The sequence below is a fragment of the Panthera pardus genome, unplaced genomic scaffold, assembly GCF_024362965.1.
Source record: "Panthera pardus isolate Hobbes unplaced genomic scaffold, ASM2436296v1 HiC_scaffold_6, whole genome shotgun sequence".
Classification (NCBI taxonomy): domain Eukaryota; kingdom Metazoa; phylum Chordata; class Mammalia; order Carnivora; family Felidae; genus Panthera; species Panthera pardus.
In genome coordinates, this window is record NW_026526991.1 from 3473025 (window position 1) to 3489205 (window position 16181).

A 16181-nucleotide genomic window follows, 5' to 3' on the forward strand; every position below is an offset into this window, starting at 1 on the left:
TGAGACACAGAGTAGGTACTTGACTAACAGTGCCCACCTCTCCTTCTCACCTCAGGGCCATGCCTCCAGTAGAGATTCGAACAAGGCCATTCTGCGAAGGGGAAAGTTCCTCCTGAGCACTCTGGAGGGATTTAGAAATGCCTGCAGGTGAGGGACCCTCTGTGGTCTGAGGCAGTATTATAGAGGGCGGGAGTGGAAAAGAGTCAGATGAAGGATGAAATTCTAGAAGCAACACTTGATTTCTGATGCTTTGCTGCATAGTGAGAGGACTTTGGCTGGGGCAGAGGTTGGAGATGTGTGTATGTGGAGGGGTGTGTAGAGGTGATTTGAGGAAGAGGAGCAGGAGTAGGAGACTTCTAAAGATTCCCTCCTGGAGAATTTTTTGTTACTATACAATGAGTCTCCTTGTACGTGAGACTCATGAATGAGTCTCATTTGGCTTTGTTCTTCTTCCCAAATAACGAAGCCCTATAGGTGTTTGCTGAATGCCGGTTGGACTAATTTAGTTCATATTAACAAAATTTGTCATATCTACTCTATGTCAGGCCTGTGGCTAGACAGTGGGAGTAGAAAGATAAATCAGATTGCCCTCTGCCCACGAGGACCTCACGGTGTCTTGGGGAAGAGGCAGTTTTGCATATATATATATATATATATATATGTGGAATTCATTAGCTTGTCACAATGTGGGGAAGGCATTCCTGGTAGAGAGAGCAGCATATATAAAGGGAAAGAGATATAAAACAGCAAGTAGCATGGTATGTTCAGGGAAGTACATGTGATAAGGTAGAAGAATCATGTATTATGAGAGAGGGGGTGGGGAGCACAAAACTGGAGAGGCATCCAAGGACTAGGTCCTCCCTCATTGAGTCCTCTTACATTTTCTCCAGATCTGCTGATGGGGATACTTTCCCTGGACCCTGAGCTCAGGCGTCCCTCTGAGAGGATGCTTCTAACCTTTATGTTGTATAGGTAGTATGGATATGCTCACACATTGATTTCTTAGGTTGGCTATGGAATTCCAGAGCGAGCCTTCAGCCCACGAGAATCCATTCACAGCTCCTGGAGCCGAGAAGGAAGACACTTTGGAGGCCTTCTCAGAATTTCTTCTCAGTGCCTGTGACTCCCTTTGTATCCCCATGGTGATGGTGGGTTCCCCTGGGGCACACATAGCATGAAGTTTGTAGAGGAGAATGTGAGGTTGAGCCAAGCCGAGAGACATAAGGCAGCGAGTACTCAACCAGACCTTCGGAGGGTCTCAGTAGTACTGTTCCTCAGCCAGTTTTCCTTTTCTTAAAAAAAAAGAAAACGAAGCGTGGGTCACCTGGCTGTCTCATTTAGTGGAGAGTGTGATTCTTGGTCTTGGGGTTATGGGTTTGAGCCCCCCATTGGGTGTAGTGATTACTTAAAAATTTTTTTAAAATCTTAACCGCCCCCCACCAAAAACCCAAGATGTAGTGTTTCATTGTAAACCAACAGATGCCTCTTAAGTAAAAGTAGAAAGCAGTAACAATAAAATAAATAGGTAGTGTTTATGGAGTGATAAATGCTTCGTATTCATTACCTAATTTGATCATCCCAATGACTGTGTGAGATGGGTGCTATAATATCCCCAAGCGAAAGATGAGGTTGTCTTGTTACAACAGTTGCAAAGCAAGTGCACAACAGTGCTGAGATTTGAACCCATGCATTCTTATGATTAGTAAAGAGCAGTGGTGAATGTCTGATTTAGGCCTCACTAAAGAACCCATATGTATTCTGTAAAATGAGATTTGGCCATTCTGAAGAGAGACCTGGTCCTAAAGAGCTTCGTTTTGAGCTGACTTGAAATAGTGGTGGTAGGAAGATCTGGGTCCGGAGCTGCTGACTGCTCTGATGACTTTGGATGAGTCCTCTCCTCTTTGAGGTTTGGTCATCCTGTGAACCTGTGAGAGGTCCCTTTTAGTCAGGGCACCTCCAAATACCTACTGGGAACAGTAGGTGGCAGCAGGGAGGCATCCTCTGGTTCTGGGGACAGAGAACCTCTTTGAAGAAGCCTTTGAGCCAGCATGCCAGGGTCTTCAGGTGGGTAACTGTCAGAAGCCATGGGCTGCATGCATGCTCTGATTGGTACTCAGGAGCAGTAACACTTGGGCACTTCACATTGGTTTCCTCATCTGCTCTGCCTTCTTCCTAGACTTAGGAAGCGTTAAGAGTCAGATCTAGAACTAGAGGATAGAATTGTATTATTCTTGCTTTCTACTTTTCCATATTTTACACATTTCTTTAATGAGCATTATTACCTTTCTAATTAAAAATTTTTTTGGTTTAAAAACCAAAGGAAATGAGGCGCCTGAGTGGCTCTGTCAGTTAGGTGTCTGACTCTTGATTTCAGCCTAGGTCCTGATCTCATGGTCATAAATTCAAGCCCTGTGTTGGACTCCATGCTGGGCATGAAGCCTACTTAAAAAAAAAAAAAAGGGAAAGATATCTATAAGAATCATGTCTCTGATATCCAAGCTTTTACAGGTAGGGAAATGAGACACCAAGAGGGGAGGGGGTGGCTGACCCACGGGCACACAGCAACTTTGTGTAGAGCTTGGTCTTGAAACCAGGTTTCTCTACTCTTAATCCAGAGCTCTGTCTGCTACATCAGGCTGCCTCATGATTGACTGTTCAAAGATCACATGAAAAATAAATGTGAAGACAGTTTGTAAAGTATATGATTATTACTAAATGGCTATAGTCATAGGAACTTGAGTGTTATTGTGCATTATAGTTTAAAAAGTACTTTTTACACATCAGATCTCATTTGTTTCCAGGAGGTAGGCCATGTTTTATTCTTTTTGGTACAGAGGCCCAGAAAGGTAATATGTCTTACACAACTTATTAAGTGGTGGGTATAACTCTTGGATGCAAGCTTGTGACTTCGGGTTCCCTAGCTTTTCTTGTGCCCTTCAAGTGAAAGGGGTTGGTCTGTTGTTGCTTGATTTGATGCCAGTTTTGCTGATGCTTTCTTCTTCAGAGGCTCAGTCCTGGTGGGCTGTGTTCTCCCTCTTGGTTCTTTGCAGAGGCACTCAGAGCAGGCCACCCAACCAAACTTGATGGAAGTTTTCCTCTCGATTCTACACAGTCTCTTTGTCATCGTTCCCCACATGAAGGAGAAATTCTCCAAGAAGCTCGGTAGGCAAGTATGGAAGTTGGGAGGGAGGCAGGTGCTTATGCTCAAAGAGAGCATAACCTGTGGGCAGGAGGTTTACATAATCACTCAGAATCAACATCTGCACTCTTTCCAGTGTTCAGTGAGAGGGAATACCATTCAACAATCAAAGGTACTAAAAATTAAGTTTTCAAATTTATTGATATTTCTCTCAGAATATCAAGGAGGTTCCAGTTCAGAGTCCACAACATGCATCTTTCCGCATTGCCCTCATCCTTCACATTCCCTCAGACCTCACAGGATGTTCAGCATCTCTGACTCCTGAGTACTAAATGTCAGAAGTACCCCCAGTTATTGTGATACCTGGAAAACGTCCCCACGTACTTCCACATGCCACAGAGTGGTGGCACTCTGTGAAAGCTGCTGTCTGTGCGCTGAAGTGCCTTCCGGAAACTGAACCCCAGTGGCTATTGACTCCCTTGGCCTTCTCCAGGCCTTCTTGCATCTATTTATTTTCTTCTCTGACTAGCCATTTTGCCTCCTCGAGTGTAAACCTTCCTTTCTCACTTGTCCTGTTGTCACACTATAAATACTTCAACATGTAGAATAAGCCTAGGAGTCAGAGTCAGAGTCCCCTTTATTTTCCTTAGAAAGTAGGAGTGATGGTGAAAATGGGAAGGGGAAAATAGCCAAAAACAGAAAAGGGAGGAGAGAGAAATATAGTAATAACTAATGATAACTAATACTTATGACACTCTTATTATTGTCAGATACTGTTTTAAGTGCCTTACATGTATTAACTCATTTAGTTCTCATAAAAACCCTAGGGAGTAGGTGCTATGATTATCTTCATTCTATGGAGAAGCATACTGAAGCTCAGAGAGGTTGAATAACTTGCCCAGGGTCACACTGGAAGTAGTGTGCCCAGGATTCAAATTCAGAGAATCTGGCTCTGGAGCCTGATTTCTTTCTGCATCTCGATGGTATGCTTGCCTCTTATCATTGCCATTTAATGTCTTCTTTTATTCCTATCACATAGTAGGCAGTGGAAAATCTACCACAAAGGAGTAGCCAGGACTCAGTCATGCAGGGCTTTGTTGGCCATGTGAGGGATCTGGACTTTATCCTAGGAGTTTTGAGTCTAAAAGAAGGCGAGTTATAGGCTCAGCTTTCTGTTTTAGAAAGATCCTTTTTGGATCAGTGTGGACCATGAGTGAGAGGGAGGCAAGACTACAGACAATAGTTTAACCTCTTGCATTAACTCAGGTTGTGATAGGAACTAAACGAAGTGTTGGGAGTGGGTGCAGCAGTTGGATGTGGGGCAGGAGAGAGAGGGAACAGCTCAGGGTAATGCCTTGGGTTTTGGCTGCCATCTAGGTGGATGGTGGTGATTTTTATCAAGAGAAGGCTCACCATAGGAGGATCTGATTTGGAAAGGCAGTAGAGGATGTGATCGGTTTGGGTCAGGATGAGCGTGAGATGCCTGTGAGACGTACCAGCAGAGAGGTTAGGTAGGTGATTGACTGTGTCTGAAGTCAGGGGAAAGATCTGGTCTTTAGATACAGATATGCAAGTCTTCAGTATCTAGCCTTTCATTAACTCAACAAATACTGATTGGGCACTTACTTCATGAAAGGCGCCGTCCTGGGGCTGAGGATGCAGCAGTGAACAAAATAGAACCCTGTCCTTGTGGGGCCAACTGTCTAGTGGGAAGCAGCTGAAATCCTTCAAGGGAGTGTGTAAAATGAGATGATTAGAGGGAACCAGGACAGAATCAAGGGCAACATTTTAATGGCCACGAGAAGGAGGAAACACTAAAGGACACTGGTAAGGGACAGTTGGAGAAGTAGGGAGAAAACCAGAAGCGTATGACATTAGAAAAGCCAAGCAAGAGAGTTTTGTAGATTTGGGAGTGGTTGATGTGTCAAATGCATCCCAGAGGTCAAGGAAGATGAGGACTGAAATATGTTCATTGGATTTGGCATCATGGAGGCTGTTGGTGACCTTGGCCAGAGCAGTTTCTGTGACATAGTTGGGGTGGATGCCAGACTGTAGTAAACTGAAGAGTGAGTGCAAGGTGAGGCAGTAGAGACAGGATAGACAGCTCTTTGGGTAAGTTTGGTATGAGAGGAGGTGAGAAATGGGGGTATAATTGGAAGGGAACATGAAATTAGAGTTTTTTTTTTACCCTCCAACACTAGAAACACTTATTCTGATTAGTAGCTGATAGAAAGGAGCAATAGAGACCTCCTGCTCCTCAGTAGAGCAAGGTCCTTGGAAAGAAGAAGGGGGCTGGATCCAGAGCTGGGGTGATGAGGGGCATGCCTTTTGCAATTGCCTCACAATTTGATTTGGGATATTGAGGGAGTTTCTGATTAATAGTCTAGGTCATCCTGGGGAGGTCCCTTGTCACAGCTCAGAGGGATCTTTGTTCTGTCCAGGCAAAGAACAGAAGACAGGAAACCCTTAGGAAGCTGAAGCTATTTCTCATAGAAAGTGGAAGTGGGAGCTTCTAGGAGAGAGTGAGAGGCTGTGTGGAAGAGGGGGAAAAAGCAGGACCTTTGTCATTAGCTCTTGTGGGTTGAGATTCTTACCCCCTCCTTTACTTACTTATTGACATTGGACAAATTAATTTTTTGTTTCCAGTGCCCTTAGCTAGACATGGTGATAACAGAATTAAATGAGATTATAATATATATATATATATATATATATATATATATATATATATATATATATATATATATATCTATCTCCTGAATGATTCTACCTCTTAGTTATGACAACTGACCTATACTTCTTTTCTTCCTTCCATCCACTCTTTCTGTCTGCCATACTTCAAGAGCCAAGAAGATCCAGTCTTGGGATGTTGGATGGGTGCAACTTCAGAAGTGTAGATCTCTGGGGGGCAGTGGCAGAGAGGAGGGGATGTGGAGAATGGTTGTGTACAGGGAGATCTATGCAGATAGAACAGGATTGGGGCCCAACCTGCAAGAGAAAAGAAGGAAGCAGGCAGTGCCAGCCAAGAGGGGGCAGAGGCCCTGAATAGGGGGTGGAGAAACTCTGGGTCCCTGAGATACTGGGCCAAGAGCCCCTTCCAGCAGGAACCCTGTGTGTCCCCTCCCTGGGGGGAGTCATGAGTTGAAGTGTGTCCCAGAAAGTTGCTGTGAAACTCTGAGGGATGAATTTCCTGCCATATGCTTTAGCCCCAGGATAGAACACAGATTGTCCCCAAGTCTGAAGCTGGTGCAGTGGGACCTCTTGATGTTCTTGTCTAGACTTCTGCTTTTATAGGGGCGCAGGATGGGCAGGACAGAAGTCAGATTTGACAGGGAAGCTTGGCGCAGGATGTGGGGAGACTGGGAGGAGGCAGGTAGTGCAGGGGCCTGGGCCAGGGTCATCAACTAACACAGAACCTGTTACCTGACGTCAGGCGTGAGAACCAGTCCTTCCCCACAGGCATTCAGAGATGGGGATAAAGCAGTGACTACCCTTTGTTCTTCCTGAGTCTGAAACTGGGTTATTTTCTACAACGTTGGAAGAAGGGATAGAACAAGCAGATATGTCTTTCCTAGGTCATTGTCAAACGTCCCAGATTATAATGGAAGATGAACATTTATTCAACACCTACTCCACAGTGCAGTGCTAGGCATTTGTTAGATAGTCTATGTACACTTATCTTACTCAGCTTCACAACAACCTGTGAGGTATAGATATTGAAACCGAGTCGCAGAGAAGTTAAATACGTGTTCCAGGATGACCCTAGTAGTATTGTCGGAGCAAATTTTGAACCTAAGTCTGCATGACTCCAAAATTAGTACTCTTTGGAACCACTCAACTTTGAGAATTTCTGTAACGAGTCTGGTTTAAATTGCTTTCTGCTTTCTTCCTACTTCTGAAGCTTCCTCATCTTTCATACGATTAACCCTGGAACTGAAGGCCAGGTTCTGCAGCAGCCTAAGGTATGTATGGTTTCAGGCGCCGGTGTCCTTGTCGGGGCAAGTGGAAATTTCTGACTGGCGTGGTTTAGTCATAGGACCATGGGGAGGATTGACACCATGTCGGAATTGCTCAGCACCTGGTGGTGTGAGCTGGACATGCTCCTGTAGCTTTTATTTCATCTGGTTCTGGTAAGACACTCATTCCATGTGATACTTGGACAGGCACCTGTTACATCAAAACTGGAAGGGCTCTTGGAGATCATTTGTCTAACTCCTCATTTTACAAATGGGGAGACAGAAGCCCTCAGAGGGTAGTGAAAGCAGTGCCCACAAAGACAGAGCCACGTGCTGGTTGCTGCCAGCCCACCATTTCCAGAGGAAATGTAGAGAGGTTCAAAGTCAAGAGGTGGCTACTTCAGTCTCTGTCTTGTTAAGTTTCTAGAGTAATCTTCTGTTCCTTCCCATTTATGATTTGCCAGCTGTCTCTGCATTTACTTGACAGATTCCATTTGTTATTGCCTACAGCCTGCAAGATGACCACAATATAGTATCTAGCTCTCCTTGCATATCTCTGAGTGGAACACCCAGCCTTCAGGAAGGAATACCTTGACTACCCATCTTGGGTTCAACAGCTTCCTTTTTTTTTTTTTTTTTTTTTTCCCAGGACTCTCAAGGCCTTTCCTGAACTAGGAGCACTTTTTTTGTTTTATGTTTCGTTAAACTGGGGTTCGGTAGCCCTCCCTGATTTATTTTTTCAGTAAAATTTTAGCGAATGCCTGTGTGCCTAAGTTACAGCTGTAGCAGCGGGTTCCATATTTATTATTCACAGCCACCTCCAGAACTCTTCCTCCCGGGCCGTGGTTAGAGTTTCACTGGGCTCTGGCACAAGGCAGTGGTGTCCCAGTATATGGCAGGGATAATGCTGTCCCAGCCAAAGTAGCAATGTCTTCTCTCTTGTTCTCTCTTCCTTTCCACCCTCTAAGTCACTCAGATCTAAATCAGGTATGTTCCAGTTTCCTCTACGACATGAGCCTCAACCTCCTGTCAGCTCCAGAGAAGACAGAGCCACCTTCCCAAGAAGGTAAGATGCTGCAGCTTGACCACTTATCAGGCTCATGGTGGTCTCTTACGGTCTGGATGCCTTTGTTGATAGGCTGGGTAGTGAGTCAGAGTCATAATTATCTCTTTGCTAGAAGCTGCCCAGAGGAACCGTGAAGTCATGGAATGATGAGACTATAGGCTGACACCTAGGGAGATAAGATAATCGAATCAGGAAACAATAGAATCCAAGATTCCTGGACCCTTAGACTCTAAGGGTTGAGAAGGACCCCAAAGCTTATCAAGCCCAGGTCCTCACCCTGGCCTTCTCCTCTTAACATCCCTCACACCAGACCTTTCCCTCCCTGCTTGTTACATTCCGAGACTTCTGCTCAAAATACCTTGAATGGTCTGTTCCATTTTTTTGTTTGTTTGTTTCTGTTTTTGTTTTTGTTTGTTTGTTTGTTCAAGAAATATTTCTTGAACATCTACTGTGTGTCAGACTCTATTTCAGGTTATGGTGACACAGCTCCAATGTCCCGTCCTCATGGAGTGAGAGAGAGAGAGAGAGAGACAATAAACACATATATGCAATGTCATAAATGAGTAGGTGCTATGAAAAAATAAAACTGGGCAGAGGGATACAGGGTGATGAAGGGAGAAGATAGGTGGTCAGGGAAGGCTTCTGTGAGGAGGTGGCATGTTAGCAGAGGTCTGAATGCAATGAAGGAGGCACATGCAGAATCGAGGCGGGGGAACAGCAGATGGGGGCTGAGAGCTGAAGTCACCCCCCCACCCCCACCCCGGTTGAATATACATAGAGCTTCCTTACATGCCAGGGGAGGCCTGAGTGCTGCTGTGGATACAATGATAATTATGATATGTTCTCTGCCCTAAGGAGTTCCTCTGTCCTAAACCTCTTTTGGTATAACATAAAACAATTTAATCATTGTTCTATTCATTTATTCAACAAATACGACACCTTCTTTGTGGGTAAGACTTGGTACTGGCCATGTTTCTTCTTTTTACATTTACAAAGATGTGTCATCTCCCCCCACTTCCTAAACCTCTCTTCCTCCTTTGTTTTTTCTCCAACGCTGTGCTGAGAGAGACAGAAGCCCAAGCGAGTATTTTCATTCCTTCCCACATGGCTTGGCTCCTAATTCTATGCCAGCCTCTCCTCTCTGCCTGGTACCCTGCTCTATCCCTGCCCCGGTGTGGTCTGGCCTGCAGAGAGACTAGCACAACTACTTCTGCCATGGCGGTAGCCTAGGACCACGCTGGCAGCCGCTGTACAGCAGCCTGTTGTGCTCACCAGCTCTGGCCCCACTGCTGCTGACAGCTCCCTCTCTTTTGGGGAAAGGAGGAGCCCCACGTATCTGCCTCCCTAGACCCTGAGGCCTTGTCAAGTCTCAGAGTGCTGGGAAGAGCACGTACATGCAGAGTCCTTCTTTCTTCCATGTATCAGGAGAAAGGGCATGTGGATGCATGGGATATTAGTTTCATTTTTATGATAACGATCATAGCTTAGTGGAAGAGTCACAAAATTTAGAATTAGGAGACCTGCCCTGGCTCTGCTGCCAGACTGCTGTGGGGCATTCTCCATTCTCACCTTCCACTTGGTCCTAAGTCCACTGCACCGGCAGGACAGACTTAACTTGACTTCCAGCATGGCACCTGCTTTCATTCTTTCATCTTCCAAAGAATCTCCACCCGCTGCTGGAAGGATCTATCTGGAAACTCAAGTCTTATCATCCTAACACCCTTGCCTTCAGCCATAGTCCCCAAACATCAGTCTGTGGGGCACTGTCAGACAGGGATGAAGTTTCCTCTGATCTGTGGTGAAATATGGAAAATAAGGATAATATAGGGAATTTTCTATAAAGTTTCTATAAAGTCTAAAAGACATCTAAAGCACTGATGTCTTTTCCTCTCATACTCTTTTGGTATTAAAATACTCTTTTTTTTTTTTAAATGTTTATTTTTTTTAAGAGCAAGAGAGACAGAGCGTGAGTAGGGGAGGGACAGAGAGAGAGGGAGACACAGAATCTGAAACAGGCTCCAGGCTCCGAGCTGTCAGCACAGAGCCTGACGTGGGGTTCGAACTCACGGAACATGAGATCGTGACCTGAGCCCAAGTCGGACGCTTAACCGACTGAACCACCCAGGCGCCCCTAAAATACTCTTTCTTTTCTGAAACAGATTTCGTAAGAATCTGTCCTCAGGATAAAATTCAAATTCTTTACTCAGCATTCAAGGTTTTTCACACTCTAGCTACTAATTATGTCCCACAGTTCTGCAACTCCTGACACTCCACATCTATTCACTGCTGAGTCAGTCAGACTAAACTCATTGCTGCACCTAAAACATGTCCTCTTGTGCCTCTGGGCCTCTGAACGCCTTTCTTCCGTGCCCAGGATTCTCTGCTCTCACTTTTCTGCCTGTTTTCTGCTCATCTTCCACAGTTCCCTCCTTTTCAAGCCTGCCCTCCCCACCCCAGGTGGTATGAGTTATACACTCCTCCATACTTGAACATGGTACTTGATCATGTCTCCTATAATTGCCCGTCTCCTTGTCTGTCTTTTCCCAGCTACCAGCTCCTGGAAACACAGCCTGTGTGTCACACCTTGGCCTAGAGGAGCCACTCTGAAATTTGTCAATGAATGAAGGAATGTATCCATTCTTTACACATGTTACCTTTAGTTTCTGCTGGCAGGCTGAAAGCTACAGAAAGGAAGAGGAAACTGATTTCCTTTCATCCTGCGTGTACCCTGCTACTCTGTGCCCTGTACCCTCTTCATGTAGTAGGTACTCATGTGCTCACTACCTGCTTTCCTGTGTTCTCTGTGTGGTGTTCTCCCGCATGTTCCCTGCCCAGAACTCTCTGCAGTGTCTGTGTTCCTGCAGTTTGGGCTGCCCGAGATACGCAGCAGGAGCCCTGAAAGCCTTGCCTTCCTGTCAGATCGCCAGTATGTGGAGGGAATTGCTCGCCAGAGACAGTACTGCATCCTGCTCCTCTTCTACCTGGCCTACATCCATGAGGACAGGTCAGTGTTCGATGCTGGGGGCTGGCAGTGTGTCCTGGAACCCACATCTGCAGTCCGATTCAGTTCAATAAATATTCACAGAGGCATCCACTCCAAGCCTGGCCCTGGGTATTGGGGACACAGATAAGTGAGAAACGGGTTATATTCCTGAGGGGCTCATACACTGGAGAGGGGTTAAGGCAGGAGGGTAGTCACAGTGCTGAGAGCAGAGGCCTAAAATGCGAATGAGAACTTTTTAGTATCCTTAAAAGTATTGTTTGCGCACAGAAAAAAATTTTAGTGGTTTACTTTGGTTTTAAGAATTACTTACACAATTTATTAAAAATTTAAAATCAAAGGAGACTAGTGTAAAAAATAAGTGTAAAAAATAATTTTATTGAGGTTAAATTTACAATACATAAAATTAACCATTAAAATAATTTTTTTAACATTTGTTTATTTTTGAGAGACAGAGAGTGAGTGGGGGAGGGGCAGAGAGAGGGAAGACACAGAATCCAAAGCAGGCTCCAGGCTCTGAGCTGTCAGCACAGAGCCTGACGTGGGGCCCGAACCCATAAACCGTGAGATCATGACCTGAGCCGAAGTCAGACACTCAACTGATTGAGCCAGCCCGGCACCCCTAAAACTAACCATTTTAAAGTGAACAGTTTGATGGCATTTAGTATATTCACAGTATTGTGCAACCACCACCTCTCTCTAGTTCCAAAAGCATTTCCATCACTCCAGAGTAAAATCTCGTACCCATTAAGCATTCATTCCCCGTTCCTTCTGCTCAGTTCCTGGCACCAACAATCTGTGTTCTGTCTCTATGGATTTATCTGTTCTGAACATTTCCTATAGATGGATCATTCAATAGATGACCTTTTGTGCCTGGCTTCTTCCACTTAGCATAATGTTTTTGAGATTCATCCAGTTAGCATAATATTTATAGCATGTGTCAGTACTTCATTATTTTTCATGTGGCTTATGCAGATGTTCTAGCATCATGTATTAAAAACACTGTTTTAGGGGTGCCTGGGTGGCTCAGTCAGTTGAGCGACCGACTTTGGCTCAGGTCATGATCTCACGGTTTGTGAGTTTGAGCCCCGCATCAGGCTCTGTGCTGACAGCTCAGAGCCGGGAGCCTGCTTCGGATTCTGTGTCTCCCTCTCTCTCAGCCCCTCCCCCACTCATGCTCTGTCTCTGTCTCAGAAATAAATAAACATTAAAAAAAATTAAAAAAAAAACGCACTGTTTTTTCCTGTAATGAACTGTCTTGACACCCTCACTGAAAATCACTTGGCCCCTTGTGATTTTTAAAAATTGAGATATAATTGACATGTAGTATATTAATTTCAAATTTTTTTTTAACGTTTATTTATTTTTGAGACAGAGAGAGACAGAGCATGAACGGGGGAGGGTCAGAGAGAGGGAGACACAGAATCTGAAACAGGCTCCAGGCTCTGAGCTGTCAGCACAGAGCCCGACGCGGGGCTTGAACTCACGGACCGCGAGATCATGACCTGAGCCGAAGTCGGCCGCTTAACCAGCTGAGCCACCCAGGCACCCCTATAATATATTAATTTCAAATATAGAATGTAATGATTGGATATTTATATATATTGCAAAATGATCATCACATTAAGTTTAGTTAATATCCATCACCACATGTAGTTGTAATTTTTTTTCTTATGTTGAGAACTTTTAAGATTTGTTCTCTTAGCAACTTTTATTTATTTATATATTTATTTATTTATTAAAAAATTTTTTTTTAACATTTATTTATTTTTGAGACAGAGAGAGACAGAGCATGAATGGGGGAGGGTCACAGAGAGAGGGAGACACAGAATCCGAAACAGGCTCCAGGCTCTGAGTTGTTGGCACAGAGCCCGACGCGGGGCTCGAACCCACGGACCGTGAGATCATGACCTGAGCCGAAGTCGGACGCTTAACTGACCGAGCCACCCAGGTGCCCCTATTTATTTATTTTTAATGTTTATTTATTTTTGACAGAGAGAGAGAGAGAGTGAGCGAGCATGAGTGGGGGAGGGGCAGAGAGAGAGGGAGACGCAGAATCCAAAGCAGACTCCAGGCTCTGAGCTGTCAGCACAGAGCCTGACATGGGGCTCGAACTCATAGACCGCAAGATCATGACCTGAGCTGAAGTTGGATGCTCAACCGACTGAGCCACCCAGGCACCCCTTAGCAACTTTTAAATGTTCAGTGTAGTATTAACAACTGTAGTCACCATTCTGTACATTATATCCCCAAGGTGTATTTATTTTGTAACAGGAAGTTTGTACCCTTTGCCCCCCTTTTCCCATTTTGCCCACTCTCAACCCCTCACTTCTGGCAACCACCGATCTGTTCTATGAGTTTGGTTTTTTGTTTTTGTTTTTTTTAAGATTCCACATGTAAGTAAAATCATACAGTATTTTTCTTTCTCTATTTGACTTATTTCACTTAGCCTAGTGCCTTCAGGGTCAATCCATTTTGTTTGCAAGATTCCTTTCTTTTTTTATGGCTGAACAGTATTCCATTGTGTGTATATACATACCACATTTTCTTTTTTGTATGTTTATTTATTTATTTTGAGAGAGAGAGCAAGTGCAGAGGAGGGGCAGAGAGAAGGAGAAAGAGAGAGAGAGAATCCCAAGCTGTCAGCACAGAGCCTGATGTGGGGCTTGAACCCACAAGCCATGAGATCATAACTTGAGCCAAAATCGAGAGTTGGACACTTAACCAACTGAGCCACCCAGGCGCCCCACTTAGGTTTTATCCATGTGTTGACTGTAGTAAATAATGCTGCAGTGAACATGGGAGCGGTACAGATATCTTTTGAGTTTGCATAAATACCCAGAAGTGGAACTGCTGGATCTATTTTTAATTTTTTGAGGAAATTCCATTCTCTTTTCCATAGTGGCTGTGGCAATTTACATTCCTACCAATAGTGCACAAATGTTCCCTTTTCTCAACATCCTTGCCAGCACTTGTTTTTTCTTGTCTTTTTGATAATAGCCATTTAACAGGTGTGAGAATGTACCTCATTGTGGTTTTGATTTACATTTCCTTGCTAATCAGTGATGTTGAACATTTTTTCATGTACCTGTTGACCATCTGTATGCGTTCTTTGGAAAATGTCTCTTCAGATCCTATGCCCATTTTTAATTGGATTTTTTTTTGCTATTGAATTGTGTGAGTTCTTTATTTTGCATATTCATTTTTTTATCAGATATATATATGATTTGCAAAGATTTTTTCCCATTCAGTGGGCTGCCTTTTCATTTTGTTGATGGCTTCCTTTGCTGTACAGAAGCTTTTTAGTTTGAAATAGTCCCATTTGTTTAATTTTACTTTTGGTATAAGATCTAAAAATGTCCTCACCAAGACCGATGTCAAGTAAATTACTGCCTGTGTTTTCTTCTAGAAGTTTTATGGTTTCAGCTGTTAACATTCATGTCTTTAATCCATGTTGAGTCAATTTTTGTGTGTGGTATAAAATAGTGGTCCGCTTTTATTTTTTTGCATGTCACTGTTCAGTTTTCCCAACACCATTTACTGAAACAAACATATGCTGATTTTTTTTCAATATACAGAATGGGATGTTATATAAGGTCTTCCACTTGCCTTTTAACCTAACGATATATCTTGGACCTCTTTTCATGTTAGTACATGTATTAGTAGATTTACCTCATACTTTTGGTAGCTGTATAGTATTTATATTATGGCTATTATCCATTTTATTTTCATTTTTAATTAAAAATTTTTTCTGTTCATTTTTTGAGAGAGAGAGAGAGAGAGACAGACAGACAGACGGGGGGGCGGGGGCAGAGAGAGAGGGAGAGAGAGAATCCCAAGCAGGCTCCACGCTGTCAGCACAGAGCCTGATATAGGGCTTGAACTCAGGAAACTGGGAGATCATGACCTGAGCTGAAACCAAAAGTTGGATGCTTAACTGACTGAGCCACCCAGGTGCCCCTTTTATTTTTTAAATAAAAATTCTATTTTGGAATAATTATAGATTTATAGGAAAGTTGCAAAGAATACAGAGAGTTTTTCACTAATTTTCTCCTAATGTTAACATAACTATGATAAATTTATCAAACCAAGACACCAACCTTGGTACATTGGTAATTTTTCCATTTTTTTTAATTGTAGTAAAATACACAAACATAAAATTTGCATCTTAACCATTGTTAGTGTTCTGTTCATGGGTATTAAGTACATTAATGTTGTTGTACTACCATCACCACCATTCATTTCCAGAACTGTTTTCATCTTGCAGAAGCAAAATTCTATACCTATTGAACAATAACTCTCCATTTCCCTTTCCCCAGTCCCTGGAAACCACTATTCTACTTTCTGTCCCAATGATTTAGACTACTCTAAGTACTTCATATAAGTGGAATCATGTAGTATGTCTTTTTTGTGACAGGCTTATTTCACTTAACACAATGTCCTTAAGATTCATCCATCCTATAGCATGTCAAAATTTCTTTCCTTTTTTATGCTGAATAATGCTTCATTGTGTGTATATACCACATTTTGCTTATGGATTTGTCCCGTCAGTGGATACTTGGATTGCTTCCACCTTTTGGCTATTGTGAATAATGCTGCTGTGAACATGGGTGTACAAATATCTCTTTGAGACCCTGTTTTCAATTCTTTTGTGTATATATCTAGATTGTTGGATCATCTGGTAGTTCTGTTTTTAATTTTTTGAGGAAATGCCATTCTCTTTTTCATAGTGGCTACACTATTTTACATTCCCATCAACAGTGCACAAGGGTTCTGATTTTACCTCACGGTTTTGATTTGCGTTTCCCTAATGATTAGTGATGTTGAGCATCCTTCCATCTACTTAATGACCATTTATATATCTTCTTTGGAGAAATGTCTGTTCAAGAAGTCCTTCGCCCATTTTTTATAGCTTTTTCTTTTTAACATTTATTCATTTATTTAGAGAGAGAGAGAGCATGTGCTCCCATGCAAGGGAGAGCAGGAGGGGCAGAGAGAGAGAAAATCCCAAACAAGCTC

The 16181-nt window shown here is 43.3% G+C and overlaps 1 protein-coding gene across 2 annotated transcripts in view; it reads left to right on the plus strand.

Moving 5' to 3' along the window:
• MEI1 (meiotic double-stranded break formation protein 1) overlaps nucleotides 1–16181 on the plus strand; it is a 78773-nt gene that overhangs the window by 26028 nt on the left and 36564 nt on the right. Inside the window, exons 13-18 of one of the 2 annotated variants that reach the window (XM_019447034.2) lie at nucleotides 56–147; nucleotides 1007–1148; nucleotides 3051–3162; nucleotides 7041–7101; nucleotides 8064–8161; nucleotides 10997–11165. In XM_019447034.2, coding sequence (XP_019302579.2) covers nucleotides 56–147; nucleotides 1007–1148; nucleotides 3051–3162; nucleotides 7041–7101; nucleotides 8064–8161; nucleotides 10997–11165 — 674 coding nt within the window. The remainder of the gene's footprint in view (nucleotides 1–55; nucleotides 148–1006; nucleotides 1149–3050; nucleotides 3163–7040; nucleotides 7102–8063; nucleotides 8162–10996; nucleotides 11166–16181) is intronic. The other variant, XM_019447032.2, reaches the window with a different exon arrangement.